Genomic DNA, 20,824 nt, shown 5'->3' with positions numbered 1-20,824 from the left:
AAGCCCGTACACCACAACTACTGAGCCTGTGCTCTAGAGCCCGCGAGCCACAACTACTGAGCCTGTGTGCTGCAACTACTGAAGCCCGCGTGCCTAGAGCCCATGCTCCGCAACAAGAGAAGCCACCGCAATGAGAAGCCCATGCACCACAACGAAGAGCAGCCCCCGCTCACCGCAATTAGAGAAAGCCCGCGTGCAGCAATGAAGACCCAACGCAGCCAAAAAAAAAAAAAAGAAGTATTATTAACCTGCCCACAGTGGCCACATACTTCAGTCCAGCCTTGCCACTACCTCTACCAGAGGGTTATGGAAAAGATTAAATGGGATAATCCACATTAAGAGCCTGTGTCTTGAATATAGGTAGAGCTCAAGAGCTGTACATGTGTAGCGTAATGATGGTGATGTTTCCTTTGCTCACATCGCCTCACTTGCTGCTAAATGACTTCCGAGTTCCTCAGTCGAATATCCAAGGCCAACTAACTCTTCCAGCTTTGTTCTCTACTGTTTCCCAATACTGTCCTGTTCCCTGGTCCCATCCCGTGCTTTTCTACACCTTACGTCTGTTTATGCCGATTCTCTGCATAGACTGCCTTTCCTCACCACCTCGTTCATGTGTCAGAATCTACCTTTTCTGTGAAGTCTCTTTCATAATCTTACCCTCTCCCTCAAACTGGGTGTGGCATTTTATTCTGTTTGTATCTGTTTGTTTCTGAATTGGTCACCTTTGTTCAGTTAAGTAGACCAATACTCAGCAGCACAGTTTCTAGAAGTTATTCTCTCCCCTTGAGGAATTCGTGATGTAGATTAGTAAAGACAGATGTTTGTGTAGCTAGTTATAAAATACTGAGATGAAAAAGCATAATTGTATAGAAAAAGAGCTTTGTTAGGCCAGAAAGGAAGGACTCCCCATTTTGTTGAGGGCCAGGGGTACAGGTTGTGAGGACGCGGAAGGGTTCTCACTAGAGGGATGGGGTTTGAGCTGGAGAGCCCAGTGGACAAGAATTTCACCTGGTGAAGGTGGCAACACGGGCATTCCAGGCTAGAAACAAAGAAATGTGGGGCGTGCCCTGGGAGAGTGTGAGACCCAAATGCCCAGCCTTCAAGGCCAGGTTGAGGCTTCAGCCTGAATGATGGCCAGTGTTTAATAGAGCAGGGATCCCAGGTGTCAAAGCTCTCAAATCTGCTCAAACTTGGGCGAAGCCCTACTGCATCAGAGATGCTGGGATCGGGCTGTGGAGTCTGAGTTGGTATTGAGCTCCCTGTGTGACTGTCATGTTCTCCAAGTGGTGAGAGACAGGAGTCTAAAGGGATTGGGGGGGTGTGGCAGGATCAGGCTGGCGATTTGGAAGTGGAACATCTGGGTGGAGAATGTATTGAGGGAGAGGCTGGCTGATAAGCTGTGGCAGTGGCCCCAGTGAGAGGTGGCGGGGTCATGAGCTATGACAGTGGCAGGGAGGGAGAGGGATAGAAACGTTTCAGAGGTACAAGTGACAGGATCTGGTGAGAGATGGATGTGAGGGATGAGGGGAAGGAAGAATATGAAGACGCCTGGTGGCGATCTGAACTAAAGAACAAGCCCCCGGAGGAGGAAGAGGCTTGTGGGATATAGTGAGGGTGATGCATGTGACTTCAGACCTTTGTGTCCTCACATCCTACTAAATAGATGACTCTTTCTTGAGGGCAGAGGTGGTACCACTACACCTGTCGTAGCAGCTTGTACGGAGCAGACACGTGACGGTCTGTGAAATGAACATCCTCAGTGTGTAACCAGAGATGTGGGCCTGGAATTCAGAGAAGAGGGCAGAGATGTAGACACAGCTTTGGGAGTAACCCGCATAACAGGGAAAGTTAAAACCATAGGAACAGATAAGATCACTGAGGAAAGAGGCAAAGAGAGAAAAGAGAGCCTGCAGAAAACTTGCATTTTCAGAGTTTCAACATGATAAGGACCCAGAAAAGAATTTTAAAACAACAGTCTCAAGTTCAGCTGACAGGCTGAACAGACTGGGACAAAGATATAGTGGTTATTGGTCAGCTTTCAAAGTGAAGTTCAAATGGCACTGGATGGGCTAGATTATAATAGTGAAGCGTGGTGGGATTGTAAATTGGTGCAGCCACTATGGAAAACAGTATGGAGGATCCTCAAAAAATTAAAAATAGAACTACCATGTGATCTAGCAATTCCACTTCTGGGAACATATCCAGAGGAAATGAAAACACTAACTTGAAAAGATATCTATACCCCCATTTCACAGCAGCATTATTTACAGTATCCAAGACATGGACACAGCCTAAGTGTCCATCAGTGGGTGAATGGATATAGAAAAAACCGAACTCATAGAAAAAGACATCAGACTTATAGTTACCAGAGGCAGAGGGTTGGGGGAGGGGGAAATGGAGGAAGGTGGTCAAAAGACACAAACTTCCAGTTTGAAGATAACTAAGTACTAGGGATGTAACGTACAACGTGATGACTATAGCTGACACTGCTGTATGTTACTAGGAAAGTTGTTAAGAGAAAATCCTAAGAGTTCTCATTGCAAGGAGAATTTTTTTTTCCTTTTTCTTTTGTTTCTTTTCTTTTTACTCTATCTGTAAGAGAAGATGGATGTTAGCTGAACTGATTATAGTAATCACTTTACAACATATGTAAATCAGACCATCATGCTGTATACGTTAAACTTATACAGTGATGTATGTCAATTATTTTTCAATAAAACTGGAAAAAAAACAGACAAAACTTTAAACAGTAAAAAAAATAATAATAATAAAAATACTGTATGGAATGACTCAGTGGTGACTACTGACCACTATTGTTCAAATTTTCCTGCAAAAACATATATAGTGATGCGTTGAGGCTTGCAACTGCTTTTTCCCTTACTTTTTAAAGATTAGAAAAGATTAAGCATTTGGAAGCATTTGTGATTGTATGTTGGTAACTAAAAATGAATGTACTCTATCAGTGTATCTTGCTGGCAGCTCATTTCCATGCCCTCTCACGGGGAATATACTCCTTGTTGAATGTGGATGGAGTCTTGTTGAGAGGCCTCCTAAAATAAACAAAATGACCTTTCTCCAGGAATGGTACCAAAAAATAGCTGGTTACTTGGATGGTGAGGAACTAGATTCTGCCTCTTGTGGCCTGAAAACACCTCTGTGTTTTCTTAACATTTTTATGTTCACAACCCACAGGACACACAAAAGAGCTTGACCTGGCACATACCTAATTCACATTTGTGAAAAATACTTTACTAGTTGCAATGCCTTTGACTTTTTTTTTTTTTTCCTATTCTTTCTACTGTATTCTGTTCTATTTCATTAAAAGAGAAATGAAAAGAAATCCTGGTCAGGATGCACATGAATGGATTTGCAGATGTGTAGTTTGACCAGCCTGTTCTGCTCCATCCTTGACCGAGGGCAACTTGAACTGCCACAGATACATACGTTGTATGTGGGAGAACCAGGACAGGTTCCTTCACCTCATCTTTGAGATGAGGATGATTTTACTTGCCCAACTATTCAGGTTGTGTGAACATCAGATGAGACCCTTCATGAAACAGCTATCCCTCTGTAAAAAATACCACATAGGTGAAAGAGGACATTATTGCCAAAACTTGAATTCTTGGCAAGTTACTCAATGAATTATTTTTCTCAACTGTATTTGCTGATTTCTCACATTGGAACTTGAAGTGCTAAATTTCTGTCTGTAGTAAGATTTTTGGTTGGTTTGTAAATTAAAAAAAAAAAAAGTTTGGTTGATCCTTAAAGAACGCTCGCAACTCCAGCCACATAGTGCATTACAGTCATTGTGTTTAATGACCTGCTGGTTTGGCTTCAACCTTTACACAATTGATCAGAAATTAAGTAAGCATCATTCTGAAAGAGTATCAGTCCCGTTTGTGTTTAAATAATAGTTTTGACAGTTATTTTTATTTATTTATTTTTTTGTACAATATTTTAGTAAAAAATAAAACAAACAATAAATTATGCCAGTATCTCACCACTAAAATTAGAAAACTCAGGGCTGTGGGCAATGCACCTTATTCTCAGAGGGTTGTCCAGGAACTATATAGTTCTAAGAGTGAGGAGCGGGGAGAGAGAGAGATTTACTTTTAAGGAATTGGCCCATGTGATTGTGGAGGCTGGCAAGTCTAAAATCTGCAGGTTAAGTCTGCAGTCTGTACAGTCTGGAAAGAGATTTGTTGCAGTTCACGTCTGAAGGCAGCGGGCTTGCAGAATCCCCTCTTCCTCAAGGGAGGTCAGTCTTTTTCTTTTTCTTTTTTTTTTTTTTTTTCCAATCAGTCATCAGTTTTATACACATCAGTGTATACATTGACAGAGTTATTGGGAGAGTTTTCTTAGCAACCATCCCAGAAAGTCGTGGGGAGAGAGAGCCTGTTGTCCCCAAGGAAGCAAGAAAGTGACATTCAGGCAAGCCCTGGCATCCTCCGAGGCTGTCACCAGTAACTCCTCTTGAATTGCTCTTGGCTAACTTACAAATAGATACAATTAAACTAAGTACTTTTATGTGAATTAGTGCTAATTAATCCACATATAGTCTTAGTTCTCTCGAGGGCTCTCATGTTTACCATTCAAAGCATACGCTTCGGAGCTTGTGCTGTCACTTTTGTTGCGGTAAGTTATTTTCAAAGGTCTTTTCTGGCTTTTGGACTCTGTGTGTTGAGAGATAAGGGGATGGATGGTTTGTGTTGGCAGAGTGCGGCTTCGAGCTTCCCTCGGTCCCAGAAGCAGTCATTCCTGCATCTGTGTTCCACTGGAGGGAACTGTCCCAGAATCAATATTTGCATAGGAAAGTTTCCCCCAACATATTCTTATTCTGATCAGATAAACGAACTCAGTTCATGAATCCAAGTAACTGCTTCCTCCTTGTTCTACCACGAGCCGCACTATGAGAAGGCACAAAGAGAAATTGCCCCTTAACGTATTCCTAGACATTAATCTCACGTTAAAAGGTCAACAAGGCATTCCCTCTTAGGTGGCTAACTATGTGGTCCATGAGACTTCATGGGGGTGATTATAAAATCCTCTGAAGCCCACGATAAATAAGGTGTTTTCCCCAAGTGGTGTATGTGAAACCCTGGCTAAAATGCATTCTTGGAATCATATTATTTTCAGTATTTCCAATAAAATTATGTTACGTATTATAAGAGACCACACTCTTTTCTTCATTATCAAGGTGCTGAGGTTAAGAGTCTACTAGAACTTTTGAGTGTCTCTTCATTACCCACATTGCAATCAGTTGCTGAGTGACCTTTGCCACGTGCCTTTAACTTACTTGTGTTTCTAATTCTTGCTCTGTTAACCAACATGTAACTCTGGACAACACATTTTGAGGTCTTCAAATATGTGATAAGAAATGTAGCATTGTTGTTGAGGATAAGCTAGAAATACAGGACTGAATTTTTGTTTTATCCCAAGTATGCTTTTCTGTTAATCTCTTCTTCCTTTGGTTCTATTTACATGTACTAAGAATTATGCCTAAATCTCAAAAAATAGTGTGAACTCTCAGTCATGAAATTGCTATTCACTGTCCTGCATATTGTATGCTGCAGTATAATAAGATGAGAAAAAGAAGTGCACAGACACCAAAACATTGTTGTTTTAGAAACAAAAACATGAATGTAATAGGCAAAAATACTTCAAAATTTAACTTTCTTTATTTTCCTCAAAACTGAAACTTTAAAGGGCAAAAATTCAAATAAAGCATAAATTAAGTGCCAACGTACGGTGGATACTTCATGTGGGCCAAGTTGTCCCCTGTAGGTATATTACTGAATTGCCCTCCAAAAACATAATTCCCCATTACAGGATGAGGAAAGGCTTCTTATATTAGTTGTTAGTTTGCTTATTTCTACAGCCCATTGCATTTTTAAGTGGAATTTCAGATGTTATTTTGTATTTTATTTTCCCCTTTTCATTCCTGCCTCTAGTTTTTCAAAGAAAACAGGAGTGTTTTTCTTTATTCTTAAAGTTCCTCCTAATTGGGCCACAGTAGCGTCAATGGAACATTTTGTTGAAAGTAGAAGAAAAAGCTTCTGCCCGATTCTGCTGTTCCTGCCTTGCCTTTAAATGCTCAGCTGGGCTTCCCTGGGGGCGCATTGGTTGAGAATCCGCCTGCCAATGCAGGGGACACGGGTTCGAGCCCTGGTCTGGGAAGATCCCACATGCCGCAGAGCGGCTGGGCCCATGAGCCACAATTACTGAGCCTGCGCGTCTGGAGCCTGTGCTCCACAACAAGAGAGGCCGCGATAGCGAGAGGCCTGCGCACCGCGATGAAGACTGGCCCCCGCTTGCCACAACTAGAGAAAGCCCTCGCGCAGAAACGAAGACCCAACACAGCCATAAATAAATAAAAATTAAAAAAAAAAATACAGAGCAAAGAGCATGGTACTTAAAAGTACAGAAAACAGTGCAAACTGAATCCAGAAGTCCAGTGGGCGACCTCACTGTCAGTGAGGTTGCTATGTCTGGGGCCTGATTTTGATGGAGAAGGCAGGAAGAATAAGTGGTACAGTGGGTATGAGCAGTGCCTTATTCTACTTACAGATCACCCTGGATTACTTTTTCTTACTCATCTCCCTCCCCCACCTGCACAGTCCCCTGCCTCTCATATTCAGTTCATTGCCAAATGAACTCAGAAACACAGTTCAGGGGCTTCCCTGGTGGCGCAGTGGTTGAGAATCCACCTGCCAATGCAGGGGACACGGGTTCGAGCCCTGGTCTGGGAAGATCCCACATGCCGTGGAGCAACTGGGCCCGTGAGCCACAACTACTGAGCCTGCGCGTCTGGAGCTTGTGCTCTGCAACAAGAGAGGCCGTGACAGTGAGAGGCCCATGCACCATGATGAAGAGTGGTCCCCGCTCACCAGAACTAGAGAAAGCCCTTGCACAGAAACGAAGACCCAACACAGTCATAAATAAATAAATAAATAAATAAATAAATAAATAAGAATTAAAAAAAAAAACAAAACACAGTTCAAATCCTCCATGTTTCTTCAGCTCATTGCCGCTTCCCTGGTCCATGCCCTGGTTATCTCTAGGCCAGATGTTAAGCCACGGTCACCTAACTGGACTCCCTGCTTCCTTCTTGCTCCTCGTAAGTCTGGTCTCCACAAAGCAGGCAAAAAGTACCTTTGAAAATAGACAGATCATGCAGTTCCCGATTTTAAAATTCCTTGGTGCCCCCCCCCCCCCACCACCATGTTCTTAGACTAACATCTGAATTGACCATGGTCCATGCTCTCTCCAGGCTTGTCTTGCATCACTCTTACCTGTCTTGGGCAGCTCCGTCTCAACCTTGGGTCTCAGCGCACATATCACTTCTTCAGAGAAGCACTGTGCGTGGCCTGTTCTCCACAGTGACCTCCCCCAGTTGGTTTTCTGTCATTTCACCTTTTATCATTATCTTTAATCCCATCTTATTTTTAAACATTATTATTGTAATAATTATGATTGTTACTAGTTGGAACAGTAGTTGTTAGCTATCCCCCCAGCTACTATGTGTACTTCATGAGGTCAGGAGCTTACCTATCTTGTTCACAGGAATAACCCCAGTGTCAGGCACCTAGTAGGTACTAAGTACATATTTGTTAAAATGGAAGAGCAAGCTATACAAGGAGAAAAATAATGAAATCCTAGAGTTTGGATCAGAGCTGGGTCTAATACGTTCTGATGTTAAATGTCAGGGTGAAGTTGGAGATGAGGAGGAAGCTGGAGAATTCAAGGAAGACCTTCTGTGATGAACGGTGTTCAGACTTAGTGAGATAAGTGGTACAGAGGCCAAAGCAGAGCACTTACTGTTATATTTTTTGAGACTGATTATTTAGCAGTTGTGCTCAAGCCCGATTTTATTAGGGAGAGGTTGGAATCAGGGGCTTTGTGGTAGGAGGTTATTGCACCGGTGCAGAAAGGGTGACAAGGACTTGGATAGGGAGATGCTGGGGAAGTATGGGAGAAGAGGTGGATTCAGGACTCCATAGTTTGGAATTTTGGGGTAACAGTGCTCTGTACAATCCAAATATAAAATATTGTGCTTCCTCTAGCAATCCCACTCCTGGGTATATAGCCAGAGAAAACTCTAACTCGAAAAGGTACATGCACCCCAGTGTTCATAGCAGCACTGTTTACAATAGCCAGGACATGGAAGCAACCTAAGTGTCCATCAACAGGTGAATGGATAAAGAAGATGTGGCACATATATACAATGGAATACTACTCAGTAATAAAGAAGAATGAAATAATGTCATTTACAGCAACATGGGTGGACCTAGAGATGATCACACTAAGTGAAGTAAGTCAGATAGAGAAAGACAAATATCATATGATATCACTTATATGTGGAGTCTAAAAAAATGATACAAATGAACTTATTTACAAAACAGAAACAGACTCACAGACATAGAAAACAAATTTATGGTTATCAAAGGGAAAAGGGGGGGGATGATGGATAAATTAGGAGTTTGGGATTAGCAGATACACACTATTATATATAAAATAGATAAATAGCAAGGTCCTACTGTATAGTACAGGGAGCTGTATTCAGTGTCTTGTAATAACCTATAATGGAAAATAATCTGAAAAAGTATATATGTATAACTGAATCACTTTGCTGTACACTTGAAACTAACACAACATTGTAAGTCAACTGTACTTCAGATTGAAAAAATCATGCTTCCTTCATTATGTAACAGTAAACTATTAGCCAAAAAAAACACATAAAAAAAAATATGATGTTCTCACATGAACTGGATAGAAGCCTTCACCTCTACCCCAGCTCCCCCTTGGGTGAAGTACGAAACTGACATGATGATGTCTTGATGGGTTGAGGTGACGAGGAAAATTGAGATCAGATTGCTCCAATGCCACTGATTTAGCAAATGAGATAATGTACATGAAAACTGCCCAGCGCTCTTAGTTAAACTTTTCATCCAAATCATTAAAAAAGCAGTACTGATATTTACATTTTGGGACTCTACCTAACATTATTTTTTCCTGCCAAATTGCCATCTGAAAAGAAAATGACCTGAAACAATTTTCTTATGATGCTACATTTGTTTAATATTGTTCTTTTTCTTTTTTTTTTATTTAAGCAATTGAACAAGATGAAGAAAACAGTGACAAACACGTAACTGTGACAGAGGCTGAAGGTGTGGCAGATCCTCAGGTGTGACAAGTTCTGTGACAGCCCCTCCTTACACCCTTCTTCTGTGGTGAGAGTGGTGAGATGGCACAGGTGTTTGCAGATGATACAGGTCTCACCTTTTGTGTTCTGTACAATAGTCATATTATGGGAATGAAACACTTATTTTTGATAAGAGATATTTCACAAGAAAAACCTAAATTGCTCTTCATGTTTATAGTTCGATTCATGGGGGAGGGACAGATACGGAGACGTCCTTCACTTCCCAAAGACAGCAAGCAAAGTAAGTGAAGAACCAGGGGAGACCGCCCTAGGGTAGACTGTCCCCTGGAGATGGCAGAGGAGAATCAGCCAGCTGACAGCATGACAGCTGGGACAGGGCCAGACAGATCAATGCGATGCCTCACCTGGCAAAGTTTCTGTGCCCACCCCCAGCATTTACCTCGTGGTATGGACATGCTTTTAGTAGCAGCTGACCGCCAAATACTATGGCAGCATAAAAACTTTGGGTACCCTACTGCTATCAACTGTTAACTTTATGTAAGTGCAGAGCATTTAGAGATTCTCTGTGGGGACAGCAGGGCGAAAAGCAGAACAGATGGCGTAAGGACATTTCTTTTGCAAGCCCTCAACAATTCAACTCCACTCCTCAGAGTTCCACCCCCTTGACACCCAGCTATAGCCTTGTTTGACATGGCTAAATACCTAGCTACCATAAGCCAGTTTGTTAACCCTTTTGAGTTTTAGGTGACTCATCTCTAAACCTACCTGATAGGGGAGCTGTGAGGATTAAAAAGAGAAGTCTGTTGAATAAATAAGCCATTGCATTTTATTATACATAAGAACGAGAAAGGAACGGGTCCAGGGGAGTGTACTACTAAGAAATCGATCATGGTGTGTATAGAGCCATGGGTTGATTGATCTACCCAGGGAGAAGAATCGGAGCTACTCTACACTTAGGGGGAAAGGAGTGGAAGAACTCTGGAAACAGGAAAGCCCGTTTGAGCCCTTACCCCATGCAGGGTGTTGCTCCGTTCTAGTAGCTAGACCTACAGAGGAAATGGCCTCTCAGGATTGTGGTGATGGTATGCTGGTATCACGCGGGTCCAAACTCATCAAAATGGATACATTAAATGTGTGTGACTTTTTGTATATGAAATATACCTCAGTAGGCCTGGAGAAGAAAAGATTCTTAGTTTGGTGGACCCCACACACTTCACCTTTAAAGTTGTAAGTCTGTGGATTCTGGTCAGAATAATCACATTAGCTTTCTCAGCCAGGGTTGCAGAGGTTGTCATATTCTAGTAAGTTCATATAAGGACTTGTTTGGAATTGTTTTGCTGTGGTAACATTCAGAATGCTGCAATCCACAGGCTCAGTGAAATTACACTTCAGGCTTCCAAGCAAACCTGGGCAAGGATAGCTTTCTCAAAGGTTTCTTAAGGCATTAAGTTATTAGTAGGACAGTTTATTATTTCGTTTCTAAATTTAAACTGCTATTTTTAATTTATTTTGGACTTATTCTGTGGACAAAAGGCTGTTTTAATGCAATTTTATTCCTCTATGTATCTCAAATGGATGCATAGACCTTGCTCTATGAGGTTTTGTGGTTTTTCTTCAGCAACGGTGACATCTCTGTGCATCTACAGAATGTACAGAGGAATGAAATCATGAAACCAATTGAAACCAGTGAATCGATAATTAGATCAGGAACAGATTCTCTTTAGGTTTAGAGAGTCATGAGTTAATTCACTGGGCTGCATAATTATGTAGTCTTCAGAGTATATTTTAAGCAAGTTAAGTGCACACTGGTTTCTCATTCCTTCCCCGTACATGATGAATTATGTCACTATGGGGAAAATGTCCCCTGGCTGTTGAAAACTTAGGGTGTATAAAGGGTTAAGCCAGTCACTAACTCCAGAGAGACTGGGCCTTGCTGTACACAGGTTTACCACCTACTGGAAAACTCTAGTTCTCTCCTCATATGTTGATTCCTTTCTTTCCTTTCTCTCTAAAAATATCTTTTCTGCCTAGGAAACTCCCTATTTCCATGCAGTGATGTGTAGGAAGAGTGAAGGGAGCATGTAGCCTGGGGTTTACATCCCAGCCCTTCTTCCTCATTGCTGGGTGCCTGGAGGCAAGTTCTTTATTGTCTCTAAACCAGTTCGTTCCTGTAGGGTGGCATCCGTCTCTTTGTCACCAAAGTGTCCCCACCGTGCTAGGCAGTGACTAGCATGCTTGGTTTTCATCTTTGTAAAGTAGAGGTGTTATAAAGTTGTCATGAGGTTGAAATGAAGCAACACAGAAATGCGTGCCACCCTAGCACATAAAAGAGTTTCCGTGAATGTCAGGCAGCATCCGTGAGGTTAAGAGTGTTGTCTCCTGGGCCAGGCTGCGCTGTCAAAGCAACCCGGGGCAAGTTACAGTACTCTCTGGTGCCCCATGTTCCTTTTCTGTAAGAGTATTGAGAGTTAACACTTAGACAGTACTGCAAACGCACTCTTCTAAGCTCTTTGTTTTTATTTACGTACTTAAACCTCACAGCAAACCCTGTGAGGCAGATAATATACTTACCACCACTTCACAGATGAGCTGCTAAGTGGTGGGGATGGGAATCCAGCCAAGGTAGTCTGGCTCCGACACCCTTGCTTTTAACCCCTATGCTAAACTGCCTTTCTAACATCTGTAAAATGGAGACAATTATTTTGAAGATCAAATGAATATATGTGAAGCAGTTAGAACAGTGCCTGGCACACAGTAAGTATAGCCTGGAGTTATTATCATTGTCATGATCAGTATCACATTGCTTTCTGGCCTGAATATTTAAGGTATCTAACAGGCCTGGGGTGCAGTGTTGCTCTGTCTGCCGTTATGGTATCTGCACTTACAGAAAACATTCTAGACCCTTCACTCGTTATAACCCTTTATTTAGGACTAAAGGATTAAAGAATCTTTATCAAAATGTATAGAATTTTTGCAGGTTCTAGTGAGATATTCAATGAGTAATTTATAACATGCTGAACTTTGGAAATTCTTGCTTTTATTCAGGTGGCCATAGACCACTGGATTCAGTCATTATTTTGTCTCCTATTCCTCCATTGGAATCAATCATTTAAATATTAAGTGATAATAACTGTTAATTATACAAATTGATTGCCACATAGTTCATGATTGTTTTATCAGCAAAGTGTGATTTTTCAAAAAAAAAAGACTGAAGAAAGCTCTTATTTAAGGTTGTGATAGCTATCATAGAAAACAGATGACCCTTTTAAATCCTTTGTGTTAGAGTTTATTAAATTTATGTATTCTCTCTTTTTTTAAACTACTTTATTATTTGCCAACTTTGCTGCTCTGCTTAGCAAAATGATCAGTAATGTATACAGATCTGAGCTGTAATTTCTGTCAGGTCAAAACAAGATAAAATACTGGTGACCTCCCTATTCTAGTCTGAAAATTCAAGGAATTAAATATATGTAATGAATGAACCCCTTACTTCATCGATTATGTAAATATGTAATGTATTTAGTCTCATCAGAAGAGATAATTATATAAGTATAATAGATTAAGAACATATTTAAGGGAAATAACAGTCATAAATTCCACGCAGCTACGGTTTCTGCCTCCTTCCCTGCCCCCGGCCCACTTTGGCAGGACACAGTATCACGCGGTGTTTGTAGAGGATGGGTCTGTGTGACCAGTGTGGTGTATCAACACAAGTAATTCCACAAGGGAGGGGGACCGGAGCAGTGAACCCCCTGAACTTGCACTGCCTCACCTGTACAGTGAGCGACCGGGAATCACTGAACGCTTCCTAAGGCGCTATGATGCCCCAGCATGGTGTCTGAGGCCCGTCCTAGTGATGCCCTGGACATTAGTAAACCTGCCTTTACCATCACACTTTGTATCGCGTGTACTTTTCACTGTATGTTCTTTTCTTGATCCTTCCCGCAGTTATCAAAGGGTGTATTTTTCTATTCCAACCAGTAGGAAATTTGTCATAGTTTTCTTTCTCTGGAGAAAATTGAGAAAATGAATAATAAAATGAAATTTTAAAAATTATTAATTTATTATGAACTGTCTGCTGAATTTTCCTGGACAGAATTCTACTTTCTGTGTTGGAAATAGGTAACGTATTACGCCATCCCAGTCCATCAGTGTTTTATTCTGTCACTTGGACTTTGTGTTTAAAGTAACAAAAAAAAATTTATGAATTTCTATTCAAGATTTAAGTTTTGAAGAAATGAATCTATTATGTAGTAATCAATACGCATTTACCCGAATACCCTGAATTTGTATTGAAAAGCATTCTGTTATTACAAAAGTGCTTTCATGAAAGGTGGATTCTTTCATCCTGTCTTTCCTTCCCTTGATAGCAATTTTTGCATGGTGTTTTAGAAAAGGTGATTTTTAAGGTTATGATAATGCAGAAAATGCTTCCATACATAGAACTGTGCTCTTTCACCTTATGTCATAAAGGCTGTTCATTTAGTTTGCAGTTTTTCCTAAGGAAATTCTGTTCAAGTTTCATTTCACCACTGAAAGAATGGGCGAAACATTTCTATGACTCCATTTATAAAGGAAACAGACTTTTCATTTACATTCATAACATTTGTCTTCTCAAATACTGAAAATGATATAAATAGCTTTAATTATGCATTACAGAGATTTTTTTTTTTCGAAGCAGACCTTGAAATAAGGCTCTTAAATAACTCTTCTGATGGTTACACCTTAATCTTTTATTTTTTTCTGGCCTAACAGTGTTAGGTAAACTGTTTATAATTAATTTCACGTAGATAAATTAAGTAGTCCATGAATGTGAAAGTCTAGATCAAGGGCTGTTAGTTATCTTGCTTCTCCTGCCATAACAAAGCTCTCAAAATATATTAATAAATTCATGGCTTTTTTGAATTAAATCACTAAATTACAGAACTGTGAAAGGAACCCCCCAGAGAACATCTGGTTTAGTGTGGTATTTCCAAAGAGGACTGTCTTATAAAACTATCTAGGATGTACGGGCATCTCTCCGGGATTAAAGTTCTCTAGGGAATGAAGAAGCTTTCATAACCCTCCTTGAAAGCCTCTTTTGGTAGTTATATGTAAGGAGTGCTATAGAATTGATTATCTTGTGAAAACGCATCTAGAAATTATGCAGAAACCAGAAAATCAAGATAGCAATATTCCTTTTTAAATTATAAGGTGATTTAATTATAAATAAGAAATAATTGAGTCAATCTGAAACCCATTTTTTTAAAGTAATAGCATTTTGTGTTTAAAATACATAATTTGTAAACCCAAGTTATCTGGTTCTATTAAAAATGTATTTCCTCAAGAAAGAAAAGTCTCTATTTAAGATCCTAAGCAAAAAACTCATGTTCACACAGAAACCAAAAAAATAATCGAGGTCTCTTAAATTTCCTGTACTCAGTTCTACCGTTTTTTTGCTGATGCTATTATCAGTTGTTTTTTAAAAATACATATGGCGCCCACAGACGGAAGGAAAGACTCTCTCTCCAAATTGGAGTCTATGGAAGCTTAGCCCGGTTGCTTTGGAGCCTGTGCTGGTGAGAAAAGGTAACAGGCTCATTCTCACTCGCCAAATTACTTAGCTCACGGTGCTTTCCTCCTGTGTGCCGCCCCTGCCTGGCCCCATCCCACAAGTGCCCTCTATTACACAGGGCTGCCACACCGGGGAGCAGAGAGAGATGGGGACCAATCCATCACACTACTGAATAAGCAGTCACGGAGCAGGTCCAGAGCTTGCAGTGTCATTAACACCCTCTCTCCTCTAGCAGGACAATGTATTAAACACCGTGAGGATGACAGGGATGGAGAGAGAAGAAATCCTAGTTGGTCAACATAAATGAATTTTCTAGATAACAGAAACATATTCCTTTAAGTGTCAGAACATTTAAAGAATGTTAATAATTTTCGTGTAGAAATTTCCCTGAATAATTTCCTTGCCTTCATAGTTTAAAGGAGGATCCTTAACACTGCTTATCCTCTTTTACTCTCTAGTCTTGATTAAAAGAGCATCTTCAAGATTGGCTCGTGTATTTAGCATTCTCTCAGGTTATGGGCTCCATTAAAATCCTGACAAACCAATACACCCTAAGGAGGACGGCTAGGATGGTACAAGGATCTAAAACCAAAATCAAGTGGGCCCTTATTAATGCTTGGCAATCTGATTCTACTTTCCTTGTCCGGTTGCCTCTTCTTTCAGGCCAGGAGTTGAGAAACCACAGCCTACTGCCTGTTTTTGTAAATAAAGTGTTATTGGAACACAGCCATGCTCATTCATTTACATACCGTCTCGCTGCTTTTGTGCTAAAACTGCACACTTGGGTAGTTGCACCGAAGACCACACGCCCCACTGAGCCTAGAATGTTTACACTCTGGCCCTTTACAAAAAAAGTTTGCCAACCCTTGGAACTGAAAGGACCATTACATGCCTTCTTTTCTTATACTTCCAGGACCTTCTCACAGTCCTTACTCTCAGCTAATCACCTGACTTCTTATTTCTGAAATAGAGGCCTTCAGAAAAGAATTTCCTCATTCCCACCACCAGATATGCTAACCTACTGGCATGTTCCCCCCATACTCCACCTCCCCTCCTGTTACCGTGAGTGAAATACTCATATTCATGTTTCTGAGAGTAGATCTTGATGCTCTTTCCTTCTCAAGGACATTTCTCCTAAAAATGCCCTCTCTCTTGCCCACATCATCAAATTTCCCTCTACACTGTATGATTTCTAATAAAGATAAATGTGCTGGAATATCCCTCACCCTAAACAAGCAAGCAAAGCCCCCTGCAAAGCAACATCACTCTTTAACTAGTGCCCCATTTCTTTTTTTAAAAATTATTTATTTATTTAGGCTCTGCTGGGTCTTAGTTGCGGCACGTGGGATCTTTTTTTGTTTTAGTTGGCGGCAGGCGGTCTTCTTAGTTGCAGCATGTGAACTCTTAGTTGCGGCATACATGTGGGAGTTCCCAGACTACGGATGGAACCCGGGCCCCCTGCACTGGGAGCGAGGAGTCTTACCCGCTGGACCACCAGGGAGGTCCTAGTGCCCCATTTCTTGAAATAAAACTCCTCAAAAGAGTTGTCTTTCATTCTCTGTTAAAACCATGTGAATAAGGCTTTTTTCCCCCTACCACTTTTTTCCTCAAAAAAAAAAAGTTACATTCAAAGTCACCAGTTACTTTTGTTAAATTCAGTGTCAGTTGTTTTGAACTCCTTATTTGATGTTTCAGCTGCGCTGGATACAGTTTTTCACTCCCTCCTCCTTGAAACACCGCTGTCACTACTCACTGGGTTCTCCTCCTAGAGCCCCTCCTCCTTATTCTCCTTTTCAGATTACTCCTCATCTTCCCAATATCTAAATATTAGACTCAGCTCATGGATTTCTTCTCTTCTCTGTTTAAGTCACTCCATTGGTAACTTCAGTCCTTCCTCTGGTTTAAATACCATCTACATTCTGATGACTCCCAAAGTCCTATCTCCAACTTAGACTTCTCTGGACCTCCAGACGGCCAACCTGGCAGTTCCACTTGGATGTCTAATAGGCATATCCCTTACTAGATCTCCTCCCCTAGTCTCCCAATCTCAGGAAATGACAACCCTACCCTTCCAGTGACTCAGGCCAAATATCTTAGAGACCAATTCTGCTAGCCCTTCCTTTGAAACAGATCCAGATTCTAATCACTTCTCCCCATCTCCACCTCTACCACAAGTTCCAAGCCATTTCTTGCCTGAAGACCGATCTCCTAATTGGTCTTCTAGCTTCAACTGCTTCCCCCTCCCCCCACTTAACAGTGTTTTCTCAACCCAGAAGACAGAACGATCCTGTTAAAATGTCAGATTATTCCAGTCCCATGTTCAAAACATTCCTAAGTATTTCCGTCTTGTTCAGAAAAAGAATGTAAACCTCTTACACATCCTGTAAAGAAGCTGCATGTTCTGGTCGGCTTCACCTTTCCGAGCAGTCCCACTGGGCTCTCCCTTACCAGCTCTGCTCCAGCCCTGCTGTACTCTTTGCTCTCCCTTGAACATGCCAAACACACCCAAGCCTCAGGGCCCTTGCACTTCTGTTCCTCTGCCTGTAACGTTCTTCACTTCCTTTATATCTCCACTCAAATGTCAACCAAAGAATCCTTCCCTGACATTTCTATCTTAATAACATTTCTCTGTCCCTTACCCTGCTTTGTTTGCCTTCATATCATATATTACCATCTGCTGTTTCATATCTGTATGTTATATAATCCACATCCCCTGGTGAATATAAGCTCCATGACATGTGGGACTTTGTTTTTATTGTTATTATTGACCACTGTATCCCTAGAACCTATAATAAATCTTGACACGTGGTTGTTGTTCAAATAAAATCAGTTGAGTGAGTGACTGAGTGAATGAATGAGTAAATGATATAGGGAGCTAGGGGAACGTACATGGGAAATGCAAAAAGGAGGATATCATAAATAGTGGTATTTAAATATTTGGAAGTTTGTCATATTGGATAAAAAATAGACATACTTTCAATTGCTTTAAAGGCAATACTAGTACTCATGGGTTGAAGTTCAGTGGTTTCAGAGTTTTGTCTAGCATGATAAGGGACTTTCCAATAATTCTGGCCCTCCAGCACTGCACAGGCTGTCTTAAGATAAACTGAGATCCTTGTCCTTGGAAACCTTGGAGACAAACTGGAAGACCACTTGTGAAGGATGCTATAAACATAAATGTCTGACTTTGGTGGAGGAATTCCACTTGCTGTTCCATGGGAATCTGATTTGGGCCACGTCAATGATTTTGTTTGTTTGTTTGTTTGTTTCCTATTTGTTGGAGAAACTGCTAGTTAAGGTGATGTCCTTGCCCTTAGGAATAAATACTTAGTCATTGCTTTGAATGGATGGTTCCATTTTTCTGATGCCCACTCAACAAAATGTGTGTTTTTAAGTACAAACTGTTAAGACCCTGAAGCTGTGATCACTTGCTGCCCCCTTCTCCATATTTGGTCATGTTGCTGGGTCCGTTCGAATCCTATAGATTGTATAGGGTAAAACAAAGACTTGATAGTTTTGGCTGTTCCTGCCAAGAGTAACTTCTGATTTCCTTTTAGATCGTGTCCTGATACGTCAGTGTGAACCATTTCTGAAAGAATTTGAGCAGAAACAGTTCATGATGTGTGTGATATAACCATTTTTTCTTTCTGATCAAAGTCCTAGATTCTCCTTCTTCATATTATTATTATTTGGTACTTGGGTATAATAAAAAGTATGATGCTTTGTGGACCATTTCTAAACCCTGATGAAATTTGAAGCTTTCTTTTTGCAGTTTATTTTTAATAAACTTTTCTACCATATTTTATGCAACATTGGAGGTATTTTACTAATAATGCCCCATAGTAACTTTCCAGTTATGAAAAAAGAAGAATTATCTTGTGATCGTCTTGTGAACTCTGTATTTGTACATGGAATGAGCTGGTGGAGCTAAGGAATTAGGAGGTTATGTACTGTTATTTTTAGTACTCTATCACTTCACCCTTATTGCCAGAGTAGTTCCTGGCTAACTTTCCCATGAGTTTTTAACCTCTTGCTGGGCTTATGTAACAGGAAACAGGCTGTCAGGAACAAATAGTGGCAGATCAGGAGCACCCTTTAGTAGCACATGATTTAGTTTGCTCTGCCTTTCACTCTCTTAAAGTAGACTGATAAATGATCTCACTTTAAGTCTTTTGGTGCGGCATTCCTAGGTTAAGATAATACAATTTCAATTTTGGAAAGGCAAAATATTTTACCAAGACCATGATTTAATCCAGGCGACAGAGAAGATGAGTTTGTTATAAGGTGAACTTTGCAGTGGTGTCATGTCCTGGGACTGTGGATTTAAGTATATCTTTGCTTTTTCTCCAACTCTTAAGGCCGGGGTGATATGCAAACTTCAGGAGAGAGATGATATCGGGCGAATTGAACTGGTCCAGAAGCTGGCAAGAGAAAACTGTCAATTTTTGCAGACGGACAAAAAAGAACAGGAGAAGTCTGAACATGTAAGCCCTTTTCCTATTGGGGATGCGGGTTTGAAGGGGTGGAAAATGTTTCTGCCTGCTTGTATGTTTGAAGGAAAGAATATTTTATTTTAAGTTCTTTAGGTTTGGGGTTTTTTCCCTCCAAAAGCATGCTTTTTAGTAAAAAATGACAACTACTATAATTTTCTAAGCCAGTGGTTTTGTAAGAGATTTCTTCACAGAAGTAAATCATGTAGAAATATAAGAACGCATGGGAGCAAATATGAATGCATGCCTATTTGATGGCTTTCAGGTTTGACTTGGGGGAGTTTCACCCCATCAGATAGTTTGTGGAATATGAGTTTTGAAAGAACATTACGATGTACTTTTATATTTAGCACAGGGGGTGAATCTAGTTATCAAACAAATGCATCCTAAGTCACAAGAGACAGATAAGAATGGACGAGCATATTCTAGATGCTCACACTAAGTAAGCGAGTCAGAAGGGAGTTTTCCCAGTATCTTGTGAGCGTTCGTGTTCCAACAAGAGTTATATTGTTTGGATGTAGTTAAACTGGAGGAAAGGGACGCTCTGCTCAGTTCTCCTGAAAGCAGTTATTCAGACTGAGCCTTAGAACTGAGAACGCTGCCGTCATGCTAGAGAGACAATGGGACCACTTTCTTCTGCTTTACATTGTTGTCTGTTGACTTCTTGTTGTTTGTAAGGCTTCACTCTCAGTGCTAAGCTCTCCAGGATTGCTCATGAAGGGGAAAATTCCTCAGTGTTTATGAATATGTCTTTTCTCTGACTTTAATTTTTCCTTGGAGTTTTATTTTCAACCCTTTCCAAGGGGGAAAAATATTGTTTCATGCTTTTTCTGCTGCAAGGCCATCAGTAGAAATGCCAGGGATTTACTGAGCTGGAGAGGAGGTGAGAAGTCCAAGGATGGCATGCTGTTTAGTTTGATAACGTAACCCGTCTCTAACCATTCGGCAAGTCGTTAGCATTGGTGTCTCAAGGGGGAGAATAATTAGCAGTTTCAAAGCCTTGTGATCGCAGTTCTCCTAGAGGTGACCATTGGCTTTAAGTGCGAGTGGAGGTCTCAGGAACCTTCACCTCGGTAGGTACTACTGAAAAGTTAAGGGACTTGTTTGAATTGTTAAAAAACACCCTGAAGGTTGACTGCATGTATATCTAAGACTGACTCCTAACTTCTTCTGCGTCCTTAGAATATTTGAATATCCTGGTTCATGTCCTAAATTTCTCAAAACAGTATTCCTTTCGATTCATTTTAATTAGAAGAGCAGTAGTTTTCATATGCTGCATTTTATTGATTTCAAGGTGCACTTTCCCCACACATCTTAGCATGTCTGAAATCAGGATGAGTCTTAAAGTTGATGATAGGAAAACATGTCCTAGTTTAACTGGGAACACTTTTCTTTCTTAGTGGTCCTTAAAATGGATGACATATTTTACAATGGATTGCATACTCAATTCAGTGGATCAGTGACAACCTGAGGGGAGGGCGAGATCTTTTAAAATCAAACCAATAGGAGATAGAGTACCACTTCACCAAGATTAGAAATCATCAGCCTTAGGCCACAGACAGCTTTATGCTTATTAAAAAGGTACCTGTGTTGCCTTTGCCTTATTAGTTGAATCCA

The 20,824-nt window shown here is 40.7% G+C and overlaps 1 protein-coding gene across 2 annotated transcripts in view; it reads left to right on the top strand.

The window, feature by feature from the left end:
* Positions 1-20,824, top strand: part of RAPGEF5 (Rap guanine nucleotide exchange factor 5) — a 179,668-nt gene that overhangs the window by 61,279 nt on the left and 97,565 nt on the right. Inside the window, exons 6-7 of one of the 2 annotated variants that reach the window (XM_057550581.1) lie at positions 9,111-9,184; positions 19,076-19,201. In XM_057550581.1, coding sequence (XP_057406564.1) covers positions 9,111-9,184; positions 19,076-19,201 — 200 coding nt within the window. Of the gene's footprint in view, positions 1-9,110; positions 9,185-18,810; positions 19,202-20,824 lie in introns of those variants that run through there. The other variant, XM_028166932.2, reaches the window with a different exon arrangement.

Source organism: Balaenoptera acutorostrata, chromosome 7, assembly GCF_949987535.1.
Source record: "Balaenoptera acutorostrata chromosome 7, mBalAcu1.1, whole genome shotgun sequence".
NCBI classification, from domain to species: domain Eukaryota; kingdom Metazoa; phylum Chordata; class Mammalia; order Artiodactyla; family Balaenopteridae; genus Balaenoptera; species Balaenoptera acutorostrata.
The sequence above is the reverse complement of the archived record's forward strand: the minus strand, read 5'-3'. Positions and strand labels throughout refer to the sequence as shown.